Source organism: Prunus persica, chromosome G6 (assembly GCF_000346465.2).
Source record: "Prunus persica cultivar Lovell chromosome G6, Prunus_persica_NCBIv2, whole genome shotgun sequence".
In the NCBI taxonomy this organism is placed as follows: domain Eukaryota; kingdom Viridiplantae; phylum Streptophyta; class Magnoliopsida; order Rosales; family Rosaceae; genus Prunus; species Prunus persica.
In genome coordinates, this window is record NC_034014.1 from 4,000,060 (window position 1) to 4,022,193 (window position 22,134).

The window sequence follows — 22,134 nt, forward strand, 5'->3', positions numbered from 1 at the left end:
TATTCAGGACCATGCATGCATGCATGAAGCATGATGCATGACCATCTCATCTCACACACACACACTCCAACAAACCCACTCCACACGCAACAACACAAGCAACAATGAAAGATTTAGAACCAAGTCCATTTATATTTCAAATATTTCAAGGGAAGAAAGTAATCACATGGTATTTTATTGTTGTATGTGTCTTTTTCAAGTCCCAAATGTTGAGCACCAATGCTATATTCTTTACACGCAAAAAAATAATTAAGGGGGAAGAAAACCCTACTTCAGGGGTCATCTAAGACTACCCACCAACTAAAAACTCTATAAAATTATGATTATATAAAACTATGGCAGCTTCCTAGTTTAATCGTCTCCGTTCTTTTGGATTCATATCCTCCACAGCCTTCATTATTTCCTTCTTTTTCTGCCTCCATCTCTTGATGAGATTACTATCGGCCGACTGGAGAGTGCATGGGGGGCTAGCAGAAGGGTATGCAGTTGTCTTTTTAAAAAACTGGATCTGTTTCGGGTCGGCAAGACAAACCAGGGATTCCGCACACACTTCCAGAGCAGAATCTGGAGGGACTGGCTTGAAGTCCAGCAGCTTCGAGTACTCTGTGATGAGGTGAAACATGTAATCATAGACCCGGTCCATGCTTAGGCTTTCCATAAAATCTTGCCCTCTTTGTCCTATTTCCTTAGCCTGTCAGCCATTGGGGAATATTGTAGCCACGATTATGTTCTTTTCGTGAAAAATATAAGGTTAAAGGGGGAGAGGGGAAGGAACGGAATTGTACCATAACGATGGAAAGTGTTACACAATGTTACAACAAGAACAACATAATGTACAGCATAACTAGAAATCGATACGTACCTCAGATTGGTGTCCATGGCCCCAGTCAACAGCAGACTTTATGGACGGGCATATAGCATTGGGAGAGATGGGCCAATAGTTAACCCTAGGAATGAGACCACGGCTGAAGAAATCCTCATATTGTGGGGTTATTATTAATGTAAGAGAACCACATGATACAATATATTTCAAGCTCACGGACCAAGCATAGCCTTCTGCATAGATTTTATACCTTCAACAGGAGCAAAAGATTTGTGAGATGCAGGATCGGAGCGACATGCTAAATAGATAAGAAGATAATAGATCAAAGCAATATAACCATATATAACAGTTATTCATCAACCAAGAAGAAAGAGGAGTGAAAGTTTTATGGATGGTCGCAATAGTCAAGGTCCAGTTGGATAAGGAGACAGCATGCAATGGAGAATGTCTAAGTCCTCTTTGAAAGTTAAAGACTGCCCCCAAAAAGGGGAATTTTGAACTCCAAAACTATAATGTGAAAATGGCATCCTTTTTTGTGTTTTGATACTAAGGAGGACGAAAAATGGCATCATTTTCATAGATAACGAAAACTGAACTTAGATAGACAAAAGCAAAAGAAAAAAATCCTCTAAGGACTATAAAACAGAGACAACAGATGATCTATGTGACCATATATTATGCTAATAACTGATCAAGCTGCTTCTTCGTAGCTAACCAGTCAGACTATCTAATGAGAATATGATGAAAGGCTATCACTTTTAGAAGCTGTGCTCACCGATGATTACACTGATTAGACAGTTTGGACTGCTCATAACCGGCTCTTGCTTCCGCTTCCCAATCCTATAATGTATATTAGAAAGACAATGTCAGGATTGGTCCTAGGCCTATTAAATCCAGAGTTCAAGTTAAAGAGATATCAACATTTGCAATTTTTAATTCAACCTGACGCATAATCTGTGCTCTCCACATCTTAGTGTCGTTACAGTTAAGTAACTCTGTCCGAACAGGGGAACTAACATCTGGGTTTCCTTTCCAATACGCAAAAGGCTCCTTCTTTCTCCAACTTCTTTCCTTAGAACCCCGTTTGATATTTCGGAACTGCTCATTCCAGGGATAAATATGTAGCTCCGGCCTGTGCAGTAATCATAGACTATAAAGACAATCAGCACAAATAAAACCATAACCAGGCATTTGAAGCCCACATAAATGCAACATTTTCATGCTACTTAGTACAAGTTTAGCAAACTATGTCAATCCTGGAAAATTCCATTTATGACAGCGGTGATTGATCCACCTAAAATGGGGACAGCGTAAAATTGATGCAAGCATACACTAATTTACAATTTCTTATAGCAATTCAAGCATACACAAACAAATCATAAATGTAGGTTCTTTCCCATTGAGTCACTGGCAATGCGTATAAAACAAGCATATCTTTTTTGCTAAAAAAACAAGCATAATTACCCACATAAAAGAACTGTAAATTTAAAAAGACAACAATAATAAATGTAGAAGACGATAATCAAAGACTGATGATTCTTACCAACCCCAGAAGGACCAATCAGGAAATGGGATATCAAAGTGATCTTCATCCGTACAGTACCGGAAAAGTGGCAAAGGCATTGATTCATGCGCAGTCCGGTTAATAATGGGCTTGTCCATACAATCAAACATGATATCCACATCCGGAACCCGATCCGGGTACCTCGCAAGGAGCTGCAGCAAACCCCAAATGGTGAACATGGCTCGACTCTGCACACAAGCCCAGTACAAATCCACATACAGCTTCCCGCCAACAATCACCACGCGAAACGCAGCGTACTGCTTGGCCGCCTCCAGATGGGCCGCGGAGATCCGGGTTCGGGCCCACGGCTCCAGATCGTGATGGATCCATCGGAAGAAATTGGGGCATTCTGGGGCTTTCGCGCTGGACGAAGGAGGACGACGCCGTTCAGGGATGTCGTTGTTTCTGTAGCGGCAAGCCAGGTAGGAGCAGTGGATGAGCTTGTAGGCTCGGTCGTGGAGGGTCTCGTCGGAGAAGGTCTTGGGAGGGAACAGGTGCCATGGCGTCGGGTCGAGGTTATGGCCCGCCAATGTCTTCGTCTGAGTGGCGAAGTCGTCCACCTGTTCGACAAAATGCCCAAACGAATTGAGACCGAGAAACAAGAATAAACAATGAAGACGCAGAAAACGACGCGGCCTTTAAAAACCTTGTAGACGACGACAACGAGAGAGAGGAGAGATAAGGCAACGACGGATGGAAGGATGTAAGAGGGCGAGCGAGCGGTGGCTCTTGAAGCCATAGTCCGATGAGGTGGCGGTGGATGAGTGGTGGTGGTGCTGCTGCATTGTCTTTTCTTCTGTCGCCTTGTAAATTTGTAATCTGTCGTCACCTGGGGATGGGATGAGCTCCTTGGTTTTTTGCTTCTGTTGGGACCCACTCAGTGCCACGTGGGTGGATTTTAATAGCTTCCTGACCCGTTTTCTCCTCGTTTACGTTTCGCGGGAAAAATGGGTGGTGTGGGACCCTCTGCGCAATAAACTGGTGAGTTCATGAATCAACACTTTCATTTCGTACCAAGAAAATTCTTCGGACACTAAACAATAGCTTATGCAGACGTGGGTTAAGTCAATTCCTAACCGCGAAATTGTCCAATCCCATCATTCCTTGAAGTTGGTTTGGAGTGTTACATTCTCTCTTGTATTTTGTATTCGGAATTCGAATTCCTCGTTTCATAAAAATATTTATTTTAATTTAGGGAAATTACAATTTCGATCCTTGTGGTTTTGATAATTTTATTTATTTGTTTTGGTTTTGTAGGTTTATTTTTTATTTCGTCAAAGTTGGGAAGAGAAAATGAAATCTGACACACTGCCAAACTGTCATGTAAATTCAAATAGTTTATTATTGTACTTTTTTGGGTGAAAATAGTTCATTGTATATTGAACCCAACCTTGGTTTTAATTTGTTTTGGTATATTTGAAGCTTGATGACCACTAAACAAAATTACCTTAATTCTTGTTTATAACAAATTGCACTTGATTCTTCTAGATCAAGCTAAATAAAATAACCAATAATAGTAGGAAAAATCTTCATCTTCAAATCGAGTGAAGGGTGTATGAAACATTTGAATTATACAAAATCAGCTTTAGTTTATGAACAAATTACATGTGTGAGATATACACATCTGGAAAATCAAGCTACAATATTGATACAGAGAAAAATCCCAAACTTCAGAATAAGGGAAAGTAAACTGCATTATGTTGCCAGCCTCCTCAAAAGCTTCATGTGAAAACCGTATGAATTGTGTACAAACAAAAAGAAATGAAAGAAAAAGAGGAAAAGAGAAAAGTATCATATCACAATACAAATCACAACTTCATCTGTTAGTGAAAAATATCCACAATGGACCATTAAGAAGTATGGTGCAAGGGAGCTCCTACAAACTTGGCTCACTTATATACACAGCTCAGACTGTAAAGATCTTCCTCACTTTCTTCATCCTTCTACGGCATATGGGACAAGTACCCGCCTCTTCGGCAATCCTGCACGGTGAATCCACTAATTAGAATCTAACGCTTCTTTGATTTAGCAGAAGTTACAGTGATTTGATTAATATTAGTGATTATGCTCAACAAGGTATGGTGTCTTAAGAGCCATGATGTAGATTTACATACCTTGTTCCACAAGTAAAACAGGCAGCACAGTGCCCACAAGGAAGAAAGAAGCAATCTCTTGGACCATCAAAGCAAATAACACAAAGACGCTGAGTATTGTTGCTATCCCCTTCATTTATTGACTTTCCTACAAGGGAACTCACTTCAAGGCTCTCTTCCAAATCTTCTTCGTTATTTGAAACAGATTCATAAGATGAACCCCAACTCAAAACATCGTCATCTTTCGGTGAAAGCAATGGGGTTCGTTCGGATTCTGCCTCCCCTGCTTGAAATTCTATTCTGTCTTCACCAGAGTTTTGGAATACATTACAAAATCTAAGGGCCATTAAGAGAAGCACAGTCATCACACCTATACGCAAACATAGAGGTAGGTGTTAGTAGACCTTTTTATTTTATTTTTTATAATCAGTGTTATGAGAAGTATATGAAGGCAAACAGAAAGTAACCTGATCCAAGAAAATACATGATCCATCGCGGTCCATAAGAGAGTCTGATGTACCAGTCATCGTCTGGGTCACCCTGGAAGAATCATGACTGAAGATTAAAGATACATGATTGGGATTCAAAGAACACATTTATCGTGACAAAGTATTGGAAGCTGCATTGAAGACCTAAAAGTGGCAGAAGAGAGAAAACTAGCAAGGGAGAGTCTTTTGCATTACCTCTTTAGGACCTGGAGAAGTTATGACAACAGCACTTGCCCCCAAGAGGGAAAGCTTTAAGCTACATAATTGGTTATCTAAGGAGCATTTGTAATACGCCTCGGTTGTGTTATAAAGAGCAGATTTGATGTTGAATTCCAACTCTACCTGTTGGAAGGTCAATAAAGCTGTTAATGGTTATTTATGGATATATAATTATATGCAACAAATCATACACATTTGAATAATTACCTCAACATCCTCAGGGTTCAAGTTCCCTACTGCAATATAATAATTAGAAGACTTTGGAATTTCCTGCTGGATCTTACCACTTTCTGTGAAGAAACCAGGTTGCTTAGAACAATCTAATTGGTGCTAAAAGGGAGGATAGAGCATTGATTGATGAAGCTCACCATATATTATATTCCAAGACAATGTTGCGTTACCATATGATGGATCCTCTATCCACTCAGCCATGCTTTCACTACCTGCAGGTTCAGATGAAAGTTTTCAATACACGAAAACACATTTCCCAAAAAAAGAGAAGAAAACCGAAAAAACAAAAGGCTTCCCCCTACAATAAGGGCTAGATAATCAACCTGCAGTAGAGACATTTGGCCTCAGGGGAAAGCGGTTTAGTTTCAAGAGCAGCAGAGGAAGCAAGACACAGAAATTGGAGAAGTTTTGAAGGGTCACTAATAGGATGCAATTTCTTTAAAAGTAGTTAATTATCAGTCCTAGTCTCGAGAACAATATCCAAGTTTGCATTCTTATAAAAGTATTTGATGATTGTTGTTGGCATGACCTTTAGATGATTGTAGCAACGAAGTTGCCACAGAACATTATTCCAATTCTTCAACTAATTGATTTGACATCAAGCCTAGACCTTGATGCCGTAAAGTTTAGATAACCATAGAGGAGGAGGTACTTCAATCATAATAACAAAATTTCCCAAATTTGAAGAGCAGAAGTTGGGAATTACCTTGTGCGACTACAAGGGTTAAAGGCAAGGAACTTGTAGGTTTTACACGGTAAAAAATATCTATTCTAGACCCTTTGTTTAGAAAGTATATCCATTCCTGTTACATGAAAAGAAAAGAAATTTTATCCCATCAATCAAAACATATGAAAAAAAATTTGCGTGAAGACAAGAGAAGAGGAGAAGAGAAGAAACTATAGATACTATACGGTAAATGGCAAACATCTTACCTTGTGATAATTGGCTGGCACAGGTGTGTCATGTGTTTCAGTCCAAGCTACTTCAACATCCAGGGGAGGAGGTTTGTGGAATCCATATAACATTGGCCCAGGTTTTGGCTCATCAAGTTCTTGTGCCTGTTTATGGACTAAATGAGTTTACTGCACACTAACAGCTGCAGCAAAAAGGAAAAAGCAAAAAAAAGAGGTAAAATGAGAATTATGAGATTGAATCACCTTAATGGATTGCACAAAGAAGGGATTAGGTTGTATCAGGAGTGAGCAATTCGGCCCCAATTTCAAATTGGCCGATCCATAAAAACCGAGTATCAAAGTCATGGATGCTGCGGGTGAGGAAAATCGAAACAACAAGCAATCCAAGCAAACCAAATGAGTTAGCTGCTCAAGTCATTAGTAAATGAGTTCATTATGTAACAACAACAGAAGGAAAAACTTCAAAAGAAGAGAAAAAAGAGAGGGTGCAAGTTAGGCTCTTCTTGTCTGCTTGGATCCCATGGGAAAAACCAATATAGCAAAATGAAAACTTTCAGATCATTTCATACCATTTATGAAAGAACCAAATTCAACCCTATCCTTAAATGCACATGGCACAAGCGAAATGGATTGATTGGTTTCTGGAAATTTTTTTATTTTTATTTTTTGACATAGCAATGCCCAAAACTAGTAAAGGATGGAAAGGGAAACTGACCAAAGAACCAAAACGTGACAAGCACAACAAGGCAAGACCAAACGTCATCCTTCATCTCGGATGCTGCTACATCAGACACCAACAAATTCATATGATAAGTAAAAGTCCTAGAAATCCTCTGCTGCTGCTGTTCAATATGATTGTGTTGGCTCTGCTCATTATAAATATCATCCCCATTTTGAGGCCTGTTATTTTCTTCATCTTGCACCTGTGAGCTAGATGGTGAAGAAGAAGAAGAAGAAGAAGAAGAAGAAGGACCAGAAACATGTTGACCCTGATCTGGTTCTGGGTTTTCCATTCTGAACACAAAAAACAACCAAAATTGATTATCTTGGGCTGTTATTATTATGCAAAGCAATTAGCAAAGATGCAAAATTATTAAACAAAGTTATATTAATATTTTGAAAAAAAATAAAAAGAAAAGAAATAATGGTGTTTCAGTCTCTTTTTAGCACTCACCTTGAGGAGTGTAGTGGAAGTAGTCGGCCATTGAAGATGGAAAGGCGGTGGTGAAGAGGCTGTGACACTCTCACCAAGAAGTCCTCTTTCTGATTTCCTTCTTTGGTTTTTTCTCCATGGGGAATGGTAGTTGGTGCGTGACGGTTAGTTTATGGGGTCCCACAACGTGTTGTTGGTCTTGTCTTGTGGTCCCACAAAGTGGTCCGTCAACGAGCTTGAAATGATGTGGTTGATGGGGTCCCATAATTCTTTTTATGAATTGTCATGTTGTTTTGGATTGGTGGTTGGGGTGTATAATTTTTGGGACTACATGATAGCACAACTTGAACACGATAATGCAAAGGTTGATCACAACTTCTACTGAAATCTAGTTACTTTATGAATGTTTCCATTTGCTCTTTAAGGGAAAAAAAGGTTTTCTCTTTTGGGAAATAATAAAGATTAAAATAAAGGTTTAAGAGAAGATGTTGATTTTTCCACTCTCTTGTTATTCACTTACACTACATTTTGTTTTTACAGTTCTGATCTCTTGGACTACAGGGGTTCAAGAGATTTGTGGTCACTCATCGTTATATGTAAATTCAACGGTTCACTCACTCTTGCACTCCTTTTAAAAAACTTTTTTGAACCATTGGATTAATATCCAACGGTAGGTGACCACAATCTCTTGGACTCCTGTGGTCCAAGAGATCGGGACTGTTTGTTTTTCAGTCCTGATCTCTTGGACTACAGGGGTCAAAGAGATTTGTGGTCACTCACCGTTAGATGTAAATTCAACGGTTCACTCACTCTTGCACTCCTTTTAAAAAACTTTTTTGAACCATTGGATTAATATCCAACGGTAGGTGACCACAATCTCTTGGACTCCTGTGGTCCAAGAGATCGAGACTGTTTGTTTTTCAGTCCTGATCTCTTGGACTACAGGGGTCCAAGAGATTTGTGGTCACTCACCGTTAGATGTAAATTCAACGGTTCACTCACTCTTGCACTTCTTTTAAAAAACTTTTTTGAACCATTGGATTAATATCCAACGGTAGGTGACCACAATCTCTTGGACTCCTGTGGTCCAAGAGATTGGGACTGTTTGTTTTTCAGTCCTGATCTCTTGGACTACAGGGGTCCAAGAGATTTGTGGTCACTCACCGTTAGATGTAAATTCAACGGTTCACTCACTCTTGCACTCCTTTTAAAATTTTTTTTTGAACCATTGGATTAATATCCAACGGTAGGTGACCACAATCTCTTGGACTCCTGTGGTCCAAGAGATCGGGACTGTCCTGATCTCTTGGACTACAGGGGTCCAAGAGATTTGTGGTCACTCACCATATAATTCAAATGTTTTTTACTATACCATATAAGGGAAGAGAGTGTAAGCAGAGGCGGATCCATTAAGGCGCAAGGAGGTGCAGCTGCACCTCCCTTTGGCCAAAAAAACTATTGTAGGTGCTTCAAACTGCCCCTTTGCTCAACTGGTGTATAGATTACCTTATTTCCATTTTCAACATTTAAGTAAATGTCTTTGTCCTTTTACTTTAATTTATTTTTATATTACTCCATTTACTTAAGTTTACAATGTAAATAAGGAAGTACCCACCATTTGGATTCAAATAAAAATACTAGAAAATCAAATTCCTACCAAATCAAAATATGAAAAATTGGTTTTAGTGCAAAATACGATTTATGCTAAAAATGATGGCTCATTAAGTCAATATATACTTCATACTAAAATCCCATAAAATCAAATTTTCTTATTTGATGTGTAAGGAATAAAAGCCGCCAAAAATTATCTTGAGAAAATGATTATTCAGAAAAACCATTTTTCATACTTAATCAATTTTGCACCTCTACTAAAAAATTTCTGGGTCCGCCACTGAGTGTAAGTGAACAAAAGAGAAGTGAGAAATCAACTCCCTTTAAGAAAAAAAATATGTCAACATGGACTAATCCAGTGAAAAATGATATTAACTTGCAGACTAGTGGTCTCAGATTCGAATCCTCATAGTCACTGATCTACAAGTCAAGCTTTTTCACTAAGTTAGATAATACTTGCATTATTTCATATAAGAAGACAGTTCTTATTCTTGCAAATTACAGTTTAACACATATACAAGAAAAATCATCAAAACCACAAATTTTATTTGTTTGCACTTATTGTCTATAATTGGAAAGTATGGGTTCCTATTTCCAAGAGAATGCGACTATTGTTGATACCGACAAAAAAAGCACCATTGTTGACAGAAACAAAAATTATGACGCATGTAGGCCCAAATGCATCTCACCATTCAGCCCCTAGGCCCAAAACAGCTCTCAGAAATCGGCCCGTATCCATTGACATCCATAAAGTTTGAGACTGCCGACGGCACCATAGACGGCTCAACCAATCGCATTCAACCAAAACACCAAAATTTCCTACGTGTCGAAAGCATATTGGCTGGGACACTGAACCCTAAGATTCCTCTATCTAGAATGAATGTGTACAAATGAATCTGAGAGACTGAAACACTGAGACTTTGAAGAACTGAAGAAGCAAGAGATGGCTCGGACGACGTCGTTTTTGCTCTGCACCCTGGTCCTCTTTGGAACCCTAGCTCTCATCCAGGTGAATTTTTTTGATATTAGCTTAATTCCTTATCACAGTATCACTCTGATCCAATTGCAGCCTATTGGGTATATATATATATATATATATATATATATCTTTTTTTCTGTAATTTTTTAAATACATAAACTTGGTTGAAATCAGTGATTGATGAAGAGGGTTGATGATCATTCAGGCAAAGAAGTCAAAGGAGGATCTGAAGGAAGTGACCCACAAAGTTTTCTTTGATGTTGAGATTGCTGGCAAGCCTGCTGGTATGTTTTTACTTCGTAATATAGTTTGTTGATTAGATCGTAGAGGTGGGAATGTGGTTATGTTCATAGAGTGTTTGCAAATGAAAATTGGGGATTCCAAAGTGATGATTTAGAGGTCTTTTTGTTTTTTTGGTGATACTTTTTGTTTTGGCTAACAGATATTGATACTGTTCTGATCACTGGGTTTCAGGTCGGGTTGTAATCGGTCTCTTTGGGAAGACGGTTCCCAAGACTGCAGGTATTGTAGTGAATAATCACTCATTTTAGGTGGGTTCTGTGTTCAAAGCTACATTTGCAGGACATTACTAACTTATTCCTTTTCTTTTTTCAGAAAATTTTCGAGCCCTTTGCACAGGTAACCAGCCACTCATCTTCATTTCCTTGTATTTAGCGTAATAGATTATTTGTGGTATCTACTTTTTGGGGTTTATCATCAGAAATGTATATAAAATGAAATTTGGTTAAGGCCTTCAAGCTTGCTAACAACTGGACATTTACAATGGGAGGATGCATATAATTGGTAGATATATAGAAATCTTCCTGTATTCTGTATTGCCCCAAAACAGAAAAAATAAATATATATTATGTATATAAATATATCTTTGTAATGTTTTTCGTTTCCTTTTTGTTTTCCATATAATTTCAGGGGAGAAGGGCATTGGAAAGAGTGGAAAACCTCTCCATTTCAAGGGTAGCAAATTTCATAGGATTATACCCAGTTTCATGATTCAGGGAGGTGATTTCACACTTGGTGATGGAAGAGGTGGAGAATCAATTTACGGAGAGAAGTTTGCTGATGAGAATTTCAAGCTGAAGCATACTGGCCCAGGTAGACAAATAATACAACTCCTTCCTTCCCCCCCTCCTTTTTTTCTTTCTCTGAATGGAATAGATGGTTGCCACCTGTCATAATGCTGATGTGAACAAAAATCACTTGACTCTTGTGTACAGGGCTTTTGTCAATGGCAAATGCTGGTTCCGACACCAATGGTTCACAATTCTTCATCACAACTGTGACAACTAACTGGTAATTTAATGTGCATCCATGCATACTTGTAAAAGAGAAAAAACTTCTAAAACAGCTATCATCTGCTGCTTGATGCATGGTTTCCTCACCTTACATATTTGCATCTTTGCACTCATTCGAATTGGGGTTGAACTACTGACTTCATCAGGAGTTGCTCTGAAGTTTCTGAACTAATATTTGATTCCCTATTTACAGGTTGGATGGCAGACATGTTGTATTTGGAAAGGTGCTGTCTGGAATGGATGTGGTTTACAAGATTGAAGCCGAAGGAAATCAGAATGGCACACCCAAGAGCAAAGTTGTGATCGCAGACAGTGGCGAACTTCCTCTCTAGATGTTGCTGTCTTTCTCCACATATTGAGTGATAGTAGTTGTAACTGTTCTATTTAATTTTCCATGTTTGAGATCGCTGAAGATGTTATAACTCATGTACCTATAGATTTCTTAATTTGAAATGGATATTTCAAGCTCTTCTTTTTGGGTGCGATCCTCTTCTCTCCACTCCTTCCATACTCTCCTAACCTCGCTAACCTTTTAACAACAAAGTACTACGTTTCAAGTATGAAATCGTGAGGCTGTGAAATCCGGCAAAGATCATCGAAAACCCCCAACCCACCTTTTTTTTTTATGGTAACCCATTATGTTGAGCCTGGATCTGTTTCTAAATATCAAAATGTTGGTGGGAAGAAGAGTTGAGAGCTCTGTGGTTGTGGGTTTTCAAGCCTGTCGGTGAGAGAGGTGATGGCTACTTTCTTGCAAGTCTATTTTCCAATGACATGATTTTAAAGAGGATTGGTCGTGGACTGTTCAAGAAAGTTTGGGTCTTTGATGAACAAGCCAAGCTGGGGTTTACTAACAAAGTTCTTTCTAAAGAACCCAAAAGAAAAATTATAATTAATATGAGTTCGTGGGATGTCATTTTAATTACTTGGTTTTTTTTATGGTTCAAAATTTAGGTAGCTTGGGAGATTAAGGTGATTAAGAGAGGATTCCGAATCCTTTTTTCTTTTTATTTAATCAGCATGATATTGTTTATTAATTTCTTAAATTCAGGTTACAGGTTCCTTTTGTTATGGTGCCTCACAAATTTTTAGCCTGTAAAATAATAAAGTGAAAAAAAGAGAAAAAAAGAAGAAGAAGAGCTAAGTGCCAACATAAAATAAAGATTCAAAACAGGAATCCGAGACCCAACATAATTAGGAAAACAAGAAGTGATAAAATAAAAGAGAGCTAAGTGCCAACATAAAATAAAGATTCAAAACGGGAATCCGAGACCCAACATAATTAGGAAAAGAAACACCACCGCATGCTTATAAATCACTCACAAGCAAACACAAAGTCAAGTCAGTCTTTCTTTCTCCTTTTCTGATCAAAGATTTAAGCACAAAGAGAGAGAGAGAGAGAGAGAGAGAGAGAGAGAGAGAGAGTGAATTGCTTTCAAATAGGCTAACAATGACTAATTATAGTGGTAATCGGCTGGTGGGTTTTAGGTTTCACCCTACCGATCAAGAACTCATCAGTTACTTCCTCTACAAGAAAGTGATAGCCAAGCAGCCATTAATGGCGTTGTACAGCAACATTGTGCATGACTTCAATCTTTTGGGCGAAACAGAGCCCTGGGTGGTCTGGGATATCTTCGGAGGACCTGACCTCATTGACGAAGACTTGTATTTCTTCTCGGAGCTCAAGAATTTAAGCCCAAAGGGTTCGCGCATCAAACGCAAGATTGAGGCCGGAGGTACTTGGAGCGAAGCCTTCTCCAAAAAGGTTTACGACGAGACGACTGGAAACCCTATCGGGCGAAAAAGGAATTTGCGGTACGAGAACGAAGGGTGTGAGCACCACGGCAAGTGGCTGTTAGAAGAATATAGTCTTGTTGTTGATCAAGAGACACAAAAGATTGTGCTATGCCGACTTAAAAAGAACAACAGGGTTTGGAACAAAATAAATAATTCAACTCAAGAATTGAAGGAGAAACCCTCAAACAAGAAGGCAAGAAAAGGATTGGGATCACCAAGGATCAAGATTGAGGATGAGGAACCACACAGAACTTCTGGCCTAAGTACCGTCTATAATAATCTTGATCAAGAGTTGATAATCGACACTAATTATAATGCGATTTCGAATAATATTTGTGGTGATAATCAAGATAACATGTTGATCACCAGTGACTTTGCGTCTGCTCCGGTATGCTACGACTATGGTGGTCTGATTGATGAAGAATATATTTTTGACGTCAATGAATTGTTGGCAACAGTAGAGCCACAACCATTGTCATTGGAGTTGCCTCAGATGGCTGAAACCCTAGAGCCTTTGCTAAGTTCTGATAGGACAGTGGATGCTTGGAACTCAAGTGGTTTGGAGAATATATATGCAACCAACAAAAAGACATCACATATTGGTTCAACAGTTGAAAAATATTTTGGAAATTTGTAAATTTTTTTTAAAGATTGTGAATTTTCCTTTCTTAGTACACTAGAGGCACATTGTAATTTCCTTCTTGGTATATATGATTTTTTTAAGGCTAAAAGTCACTTTTGATCATTGTAGTTTGGCACTTCAATCACTTTTGACCCTGTAATTTTAATTCCGTTAATTTTGACCCTGTAGTTTCGTATTTGTAGCAATTCAAGGACAAGTTAGTATATCTATCAATTTCTTTGACGGTGCTAGGGCAATTTCGTCAACCCAAAATCCTTGAATATAAAAGCTCGTTTGAAACTCCCCTAATTTCATATTAGGGCTTGAAATTGGTCACTTGGGTTTAAAGTTCTTAAAAAATTGGGATTAGTGGTTGAATTTCAAGCCCTAATATGAAACGGGGAGAATTTCAGACAAACTTTTAGGCTCAAGGATTTTAGGTTGACAAAATTGCCCATTGCATCGTGAAAGAAATTGACAAGAATACTAACATGTCCTAAAATTGCTACAAATACAAAACTACAATGGCAAAATTGACAGAATTGAAACTACATGGTAAAAAATGATTGAAGTACCCAACTACAAGATCAAAAGTAACTTTTAGCTTTTCTTTAAATTTCATATTCTTCTTTAATTCATATAGTTTCTTCGGTATATATGATAGTTTTATATTATTTTTTAATCAAAGAAAGAAGTTAAGATAATAAATGTCATTGCATAACGATGAAGAATACAAAAGGCAACTTCTGAAATTAAAACCGAAGAATGGCAGACAAACTTAGCCAAGTTGGCCACAAGCACAACAGAACCAAAAACGAAAGTCAATTATAGATAATTTCAGTTTCTTGCCACTAAAAGAAAAAAATAACAGATCATTTTTAGTTTTAATTCTCCTTTATCTCTCTACTCTCTCCAATGAATTAAAAAAATTAAAAATACAACAAAAAACAAAATTAAAAACACTAAACCGCATGAAACAAGGGATATGTATGTATTTGATGGAGTGTATCAGGTCATTGACAACTAAGTTAAATTACAGTTTTTTTCTCAAGTTATATACATGCCCTACACACGGTAAGTACAAGGAGCAACGTGAGCTAAGCTGGACTTTTTCAAATAAATAATTTAGCCACCTATGGTATGGTATGTAAAATGATGAATATCAACATCTGAGAAACCTGATCGACCTTCAACATTACATTCACTACACTATCCCTAACAGCTGTGACAACAAACAATGACCCGAAACACAACCTGTGGATGGTTTTACATAAACTAGTCTTCGTTACGGTTTAATTCGCTTGTTCCGGCAAAGAGATCATACTCAGTTGCTATGTTAAAGGGGGTTACTCAGGATCACTCTCCGAATCTAGAAAGCTGAACTCTTTCTGTGCACCTAGCTTGATTAATACCGTTCCCTGATTCTCTTCACTCCATTTTATACCTTCATTCTCAATAAGTTTGATGACCTGTGCAAGGCAAACAGTACATAATGTATCACGCATGCATACGAAGATTTTGTCCCTATAAAGCTGAAGATTAAAAAAATTCAATGAAAAACATACGTTTCTTTTTTGCTAAAAAAAAATAAAAGATGGAAAGGTCAAATTCACTAGCACATACAATATGGCACCATCATGAGTTAAAAGAACATTTTATTTGCACATAAATTAACAAAGGCACCAGTTTGATCATTTTTACATGCATTTTAAAACCACCAAGGCCTGATTTTCCAACAAATTTAATGCAACGGAGCAGCTAAACCCATACCGATTGCTTCAGCTTTGACTTTCCAACACCATGTGACCCACACCCTGTGATGACCCTGAGGAATTGAACAGCTGGACCAAACATAGAAAAGTAATTGAACTCACAATACCTAACAATTTATCAGAGCAAATTTGTTTTAAAATGAGAAAGTGGGGTAGAAAACACTTACATTGTGCATATGTTCCGAATAGGAGATGGATTTTTAAAAGCTTCATTGCTTGTTTGACATGTTGTCCATGCAAATCAATTGTTATCATATTTTCTATGCCCTTGTTTCTGCAGATTATAACATTAGTTTAGTTTGTCTACAAAGAAAAAGGTAGAGTTGAAAAAGGCAACGAATATATCATGCCAACCTAGCTTTAAAGATATCCTGGCTTGCCCTTTCATCAGCCTCTCGTGCCAACTTTGTCTGTACCTTCCCCTGGCCAAATGCAAGGTAAGAGGTCAGGTAAATATCTCAACTTGATACAAAAACAAGAAAAAAAAACGACAACAGCTTTTCATGAGGCTTGGCCCTCTAGAAAATACAAACAAACTTAAACTGACAAATAGAGTTGGCATCGAAGGAACTTAGCCTAGGTGGTTGATTGTTAAATCATTAAGTTTGTATAATGATTTTATCCTAGACCATTGAGCAGCCTACTAGCCCTCATATAAGGAAATTGATAGGGAAAAAAACCAACGAAAGCGCAAACAGCACACTTTAGCTATTGTCAAATATTTACTAATAATTTTGATAGGAAGTCCAAACATCTATCTAACACATTGTGCCAACCACTCCTCCATCATTGGCAAAAAATGACATGCATGCCTCAAATTCCATCATTAAAAAACAATCCAGTGAAAGCACACCTCCCAAACAACAACCTTACATCATTATAAAACAATCCAATGAAAGCATACCACCCAAACAACAACCTTACATCATTATAAAACGATCCAATGAAAGCACACCTCCCAAACAACAAACTTGCAATATTATGCTCTTAAAGAAGTACAGACCTGGTCAGCGAGGTAACCTGCGTATTCCCGTGATCCTTTTGAATATGCCATTGCAGCCTGTAGATAAATGCGCTCTTGTCAGTAAGTTACTAAAATAACCAATAAAAGTAAGGTGCTAAAACCATCTTACTTTCTGATAATGCGACCTCACTGAATCCCAGTGCTCCTTTGCAGTTCCTCTGAATGCATGATACTCGTCTCCTTTAACTAAATGAAAAGGGAAACAGAAAAACATAAGAATAAATGCAACTACACTGCTACAGTTGGGTAAATAATGATTCATTAAAAAGTAAACAAAAGAAGCATTAAAAAAATGAAACCTTAATTATGAGGAAATTAATCACTAATGTAAGAGGAAACAAGTCCTTCGTACAAGGGAAGATGCAATTTCAAAGGAAACATCAGGAAATCAAAGTTCTATACCAAAGGTCTCCTTCTGTGCTTCTGCAGAGCTAGAAGTGCAAACATCAAACCCGGGTGCCAATGATTGTAACTTATTTACAACATTCTTCCAATTCATGGCTGTTGGTTCATATTCAGGACTCTTGGTGATGTTAAACAAAGATTCCAACACCTTTTGAGGGAGTTCTGCTGGAGTACTTCTTGGGCTGACGGGTGATTGAGCTTCAGAACTAGCAAGAACCTTTGCATAATTCCTAAAACGAAGAAAGCAACTTAGCTTGTGAGACCAGGCTGTACGCTTCTAACATTCTCACAACGAGAATAACATTTAGCCTCAAATAAAGGGACCTAAACAAGCTTTATGCCATGACATATTTGCCTAATCTGCATAATAGCAAATAAATGGTATATGAAATACTTACTACCATAAGTGGCACAAACTGAATGAATCCAGATAGAAAAATATGTATATGTATGGTTTGAGACAAATATCAATGGTATCTCCTGGAATTACCCCAAGAGTGAAAAAACGAAAGGACTAAAACTCCAATGACTTAAGCTGCTTCACAAAAGGTTCTCCTCATACAAAACTAACATCATATGCTATCCAAATGCATAGGCTCTTCAAGCAAGTTTTAACATAAAGTTACAATGTACATCCTTGATGCAAGATGGCTAATTGGCATAAAAAGCAGTGTTCCTAACCATCAAAATCCTACACTGCCACACAACACCTAATAGATGCCATGCCATGCCGAGAGAGAGAGAGAGAGAGAGAGAGAGAGAGAGAGAGAGAGAGAGAGAGGAGAGGGGGAGCAAATAAAAAGATTTATCACTATAACTATACTGTATACTCAAAATGAAATGATCAAGGATTTAATTGGTTTAAGAAAAGAAAGAAAAGAAAAATGGAAGACAGAAGCATCGAATTAGAATAATTTACCGGCAAGTATATCCGGAATACCATATATTATCCTGGAGCTCGCTTTCAGATGAATGAGAAGTGCAATCAGATGCCCTATCTGTCAGCTGTCACAAAATTCCATAATCAATATAGACAAAGCACAAAACCAACTATTATGAAATTTAAAAAAGAAAAGTATATGTAAAAAATTTAGCAGCCAACAGTATAAAAATAATTCACAAAAAAGTTAAATAAACTAAACTATCAATCGTTATCCTTCATAAGTCCATACAGGAAAGCCACTCGCTAGGCTCTTACAGAAGACAGCATAAACATCTCAATTTCAGTAAGACAACACTCTGGAAAATGTATCAACTACATCCTACTAAATTAAGAAAGAACAAGAAAAGGGATGGGGGATGTTTGCTGCAAATTCACAATCAGATGATGTACAGACACATCTAAATAACATTATGTTAGTCATGTATATTTGACATGAGTTCAACCAACCCAAACCCTCCACAAACTCAGTCCCCTACTTGTCAAGATGTGAACAGAGGAGTCTTTATTCTAACATAGGGTAAATACAAAAGTAACTTCTGGTGAGGGGACTGATAAGAAAAAATATCTTAGCAAAAAGACAAGGACAAGAAAGCCTCTAGATGGTCCTGAATAGTAAGAAACTAAAGGCAGTCATATCAACAAAACGCAAACCACCAGAAGCACAAACCTACAGACTCACACCATAACAAATATGAGTGCCACCAGAAACCTGTGCAGTTAAACTCTGCATATCAACTATCAAAAAATAATGTTCAGAATAATAAAGTGACACAATACTATTGAACGAAAAAGAACCAAAAGCACAACCCGACAATTTTATACTATCATGTTTAACAAAAATGCCTTGACACAAAATATAGTACTTACAGTATCAGACTGATCGATGCGATATCTACCATCTTCTTTAAAAATCAAACTATTGTTAGAACTACTACTGGACTGTTCAATCGAGGAAGAAGATACATCAAGTAATGCATCCAAGGCCTGGAGAAGCATATAAATGGTCATTAGATTATAACAGAAAACCCATTAGGTTCAAATAGGAATTTTCTTTTAGCTCGAACAAAATTTCCATAATGCTCATGCCCCCTGGCAAATGTTCCATAAATATCTTAAGCACTCAGTGAAAGATGATATAAACTCTATATACACGCTAGCCACAACTAACTCATCTTCAAACCGACATATGCAAGCCCTTAGAAGAGAGGAAAAAAAAATGATAAGCTCCGACTCACAATGCTCTTAGTACCTTTTGAACATCATACCCACACTGACCTGCAAAAACAAACTTTCAGGTCATGCAACAGCATACAACATATCCTATTCTACTCGACTCAACTCAAACTTACAGAACAAAAGACTCAAACTTACAGAACAAAAGACCTTAAAAATAAAAATAAAACAGTAAAAAAAATTTCTACAGGGATTCGCTTCAGTTAGTATGTAAATCATAGTTTATACAACACTACACATACAACAATTTGAATAACTTAGCTCGGAAATAAAATAAAAAATTAGTGGCTACTCACAGAGGACATCTCTAACAACAGCCAAGCTTAGCTCAGACTCATCTCCAAGCATAGAGCAAAGGAACTGCTCGGCATCTTCTTCCCCAGCAGCAACTCCATTACCAAAACCCTTCAGCTTCGTCATCGTCGACCATGAACCTCTCCTAGGATTCGAGCTCACGTAATCTTTACCCAAAACCGTCGATACCGTTCCCGCGGCCGCCACAACCCTCTTCTGCTTACCCCTAAAACCCTTCTCGCTCACCAAATTCTGAATACAGCCTGACTCGAACCCTTCTGACGAACCCGAACCCGAGCTCGAGCCCGAGCCCCAACTCGAACCCGCATCCGATCCAGAAACGCCACTCGTTGTGGAACTCGTGAACGGCTCTTCGGAGCTTTCAACCACAGCTCGCTCCAAAATCTCTGCGGCTTTGTTCGGGTCACCGTTGGCTTCGCGATACGCAGAAACGGCGTCGTCGAGTGAAACCGAGGAGAAGACCTCTGTAAGCGCGCGGATCACTTTCTGGCCTTCGTCTTCTTTGGAGACTGGCTTAGGATCTACCGAGCTCTTCTTCTTCCTTCTCCTCTTCGTGTGCTTCATCGCTGCAGATACAGCTAGGGTTTGACGTAACCAAGAGAATCAGAAATGATAATTATAATGATAAATAAAACCCTAGCGTGAGAATAGAATACGATCAGGGATGATTTTGTTTCCGAGAGGATTAGGGTTTCTGATATAGGTCGGTGCACCGGGGGAGGATCGGATCAGAAACCCTAAATTGGAGAGGCAGAGAGGGGGCACAGATGGAGAATTAGAGAAGGGAGCTTGGCTAATTTGAGGATTTCTGAAAATAACAGGAGGAGAAGGTGGTGGTGGTGATGGTTGGCGAATGGTTGACAGGGAATCATTTTTTTTTTGTTTTTTTGGGGGACGACCTTTTGGAATTCTGAAGCTAAGTAAAAAGGCCAAAAGGATTGGACTCAGCCATTTTATGGGATGTGGGGCCCCATTTCTAACACCAATTATTGGAGTGAAATTCTCATCTGACGGAATTTTTAAAATAATGCTATTTAGACACACAACATTGACCATCTTAACTGATCATCTTATGTAGCAAGTGATGTGTCATGCCATATCAATTAATAAATGTCACCATGTCAATTAAAAAATAAATTATAAATCCCTAGCATTCTTAGTGAGTGGCCTCATGACAACATTCATTAATTGACATGGCATGACACATCAGTTGACAGGACCCGAATCAAATTCCGCTTTGGAATTCAAGTCGAACCATGTGCGTGTCCGACACTTGGCAAATGTCGAGCACGAAAGACCTATTTGCCCTTTTTCTTAAAATTTTGACTTTGACTTCTACCGAAATTTCGGCAGAGTCTCCCCTAAATTTCGTTCAATCTAAAACTTACACATGTTATAACGAGCATAATCGTCCAAACAACCAACAGCCAGCACTTCAATAAACATGCCAAAAGTTCCATTCTCACTCTAGGGCAATATATCAGAGCAATTTTGATAGCTTACGGATCACTTAATTGGTTTACATACCAACATTTTTGAACCAGAAGGCGCGGAAGTCACGATGGCCCGGTGGTGGGTGTCTTGTGCACGCTACAGCCTGGGGGCGCAAAACAGTTGAAAATGTGAGTGGACCAAAAATAAAGGTTCATAAAATATCTAAGAATATACTAACCCCCGGTGTAAAAATAAGGAAATAAATCCAACACGTATTCTGCATTTAAAGCATACTAAACTCAAGGCATTATATGTAAATCATATTCGAACTCGATACTTCTCGCATAAAAACAATGAAATCAAATACAGTTGAGTAAAACTGAATATCTAAACTATCTTGGAAACATATGAAAGTCAACGCAGTTACATATTTATAGAAATATATGCAATCGCTTTCAAGAGCAATAAAACTTGCATGAAAGCATTGAAATCCAATTTGCATAAAAGTGCTGAAATCAAACCTGCAATAAAGCAATGTACTCAAAACTTGAATTAAAGCACTGCAATTAATCAAAACTACAACTCGGATGTACCCCTGTAATTCCATCAATTCCCCTGGCAGGTCTCGGCGACACACAGTCTATCCGAGCCGCAAATCCTGGCAGGATACAGGGGACTATAGTCAGCCTGATCCGCTGGCAGGTCTCGGTGACACAAAGTCAACTCGAGCCGCTCTGGCAGGATTCAGGGGACCGTAGTCAGCCTGATCCACAATCCTGGCAGGTCTCGGGGACACGAAGTCAGCCGAGCCGCAAATCCTGGCAGGTCTCGGGACACCAAGTCTGCCGAGCCGCAAATCCTGGCACTCACGGTCCGAGCGTCCCCGAAACTCGTGAGGCAATGTCAAGTGCACTAATAGAACTGTAAATAGACTGGATGTCCGTAGACATCGGTCCATCTGAGGGTAATCACCATAACTGGGTACACACGGTGGTTAAAAATAAATATTTTAGAAAAATCTGATAAATCACTGTATTTGGCAAGTCTGAAACTAAGCTGCTATTTTCTCTGATATAAATCTCAACTCTACTTTCTGTCACTTTCTACCATGTTCAACTAAGCAGCATAGAAATAAAGATATTTGACGGCACAAATCAAGCTCGGAAAACATTCGGTAAAACTTATTCAAAATCAAATAAT

The 22,134-nt window shown here is 38.4% G+C and overlaps 5 protein-coding genes across 5 annotated transcripts; 2 read left to right on the forward strand and 3 right to left on the reverse strand.

Moving 5' to 3' along the window:
• Nucleotides 106-3,247, reverse strand: LOC18772559 (O-glucosyltransferase rumi). Its single transcript, XM_007206235.2, has 6 exons — nt 3,034-3,247; nt 2,367-2,947; nt 1,766-1,955; nt 1,599-1,663; nt 863-1,073; nt 106-691 (listed from the first exon to the last, which is right to left on the reverse strand). The coding sequence occupies exons 1-6, from the start codon at nt 3,124-3,126 to the stop codon at nt 347-349; spliced, it is 1,485 nt and encodes a 494-aa protein (XP_007206297.2). The 5' UTR covers nt 3,127-3,247; the 3' UTR covers nt 106-346.
• Nucleotides 3,916-7,613, reverse strand: LOC18773213. Its single transcript, XM_007207376.2, has 11 exons — nt 7,508-7,613; nt 7,049-7,347; nt 6,577-6,683; nt 6,352-6,477; nt 6,125-6,221; nt 5,556-5,630; nt 5,395-5,477; nt 5,164-5,310; nt 4,948-5,020; nt 4,502-4,850; nt 3,916-4,369 (listed from the first exon to the last, which is right to left on the reverse strand). Exons 2-11 carry the CDS (start codon nt 7,344-7,346, stop codon nt 4,294-4,296), a joined length of 1,431 nt encoding a protein of 476 aa, XP_007207438.1. The 5' UTR covers nt 7,347; nt 7,508-7,613; the 3' UTR covers nt 3,916-4,293.
• On the forward strand, nt 9,899-11,872 carry LOC18774331 (peptidyl-prolyl cis-trans isomerase CYP19-4). Its single transcript, XM_007205854.2, has 7 exons — nt 9,899-10,106; nt 10,282-10,360; nt 10,551-10,598; nt 10,692-10,715; nt 11,007-11,189; nt 11,312-11,387; nt 11,583-11,872. Exons 1-7 carry the CDS (start codon nt 10,041-10,043, stop codon nt 11,719-11,721), a joined length of 615 nt encoding a protein of 204 aa, XP_007205916.1. The 5' UTR covers nt 9,899-10,040; the 3' UTR covers nt 11,722-11,872.
• On the forward strand, nt 12,840-13,823 carry LOC18772856 (NAC domain-containing protein 101). Its single transcript, XM_020565099.1, has one exon. The coding sequence runs from the start codon at nt 12,840-12,842 to the stop codon at nt 13,821-13,823; it is 984 nt and encodes a 327-aa protein (XP_020420688.1).
• Nucleotides 14,781-20,575, reverse strand: LOC18774012 (SMR domain-containing protein At5g58720). The gene is made up of 11 exons (XM_020566290.1): nt 19,482-20,575; nt 19,202-19,227; nt 18,820-18,936; nt 17,929-18,014; nt 17,007-17,239; nt 16,714-16,790; nt 16,584-16,640; nt 15,935-16,002; nt 15,748-15,854; nt 15,579-15,649; nt 14,781-15,277 (listed from the first exon to the last, which is right to left on the reverse strand). Exons 1-11 carry the CDS (start codon nt 20,062-20,064, stop codon nt 15,155-15,157), a joined length of 1,548 nt encoding a protein of 515 aa, XP_020421879.1. The 5' UTR covers nt 20,065-20,575; the 3' UTR covers nt 14,781-15,154.

Excerpts from the sequence above, each read along its gene's own strand:
- LOC18772559 (XM_007206235.2), bottom strand. The coding sequence starts at position 3,126 with ATGGCTTCAAGAGCCACCGCTCGCTCGCCCTCTTACATCCTTCCATCC. Across the intron at positions 2,948-3,033 it reads TCGTTGTCGTCGTCTACAAG|GTGGACGACTTCGCCACTCA; the intron begins GTTTTTAAAGGC and ends TTTGTCGAACAG. Across the intron at positions 1,074-1,598 it reads TCTAATCAGTGTAATCATCG|GTATAAAATCTATGCAGAAG; the intron begins GTGAGCACAGCT and ends CTCCTGTTGAAG.
- LOC18773213 (XM_007207376.2), bottom strand. The coding sequence starts at position 7,346 with ATGGAAAACCCAGAACCAGATCAGGGTCAACATGTTTCTGGTCCTTCT. Across the intron at positions 5,631-6,124 it reads AACCCTTGTAGTCGCACAAG|GTAGTGAAAGCATGGCTGAG; the intron begins GTAATTCCCAAC and ends CTGAACCTGCAG. Across the intron at positions 5,478-5,555 it reads GTCTTGGAATATAATATATG|AAAGTGGTAAGATCCAGCAG; the intron begins GTGAGCTTCATC and ends GTTTCTTCACAG.
- LOC18774331 (XM_007205854.2), top strand. The coding sequence starts at position 10,041 with ATGGCTCGGACGACGTCGTTTTTGCTCTGCACCCTGGTCCTCTTTGGA. Across the intron at positions 10,599-10,691 it reads GACGGTTCCCAAGACTGCAG|AAAATTTTCGAGCCCTTTGC; the intron begins GTATTGTAGTGA and ends TTCTTTTTTCAG. Across the intron at positions 11,190-11,311 it reads GCTGAAGCATACTGGCCCAG|GGCTTTTGTCAATGGCAAAT; the intron begins GTAGACAAATAA and ends TCTTGTGTACAG.
- LOC18772856 (XM_020565099.1), top strand. The coding sequence starts at position 12,840 with ATGACTAATTATAGTGGTAATCGGCTGGTGGGTTTTAGGTTTCACCCT.
- LOC18774012 (XM_020566290.1), bottom strand. The coding sequence starts at position 20,064 with ATGAAGCACACGAAGAGGAGAAGGAAGAAGAAGAGCTCGGTAGATCCT. Across the intron at positions 19,228-19,481 it reads TGTTGTTAGAGATGTCCTCT|GTCAGTGTGGGTATGATGTT; the intron begins GTGAGTAGCCAC and ends TTGTTTTTGCAG. Across the intron at positions 18,937-19,201 it reads GTGGGTATGATGTTCAAAAG|GCCTTGGATGCATTACTTGA; the intron begins GTACTAAGAGCA and ends ATGCTTCTCCAG.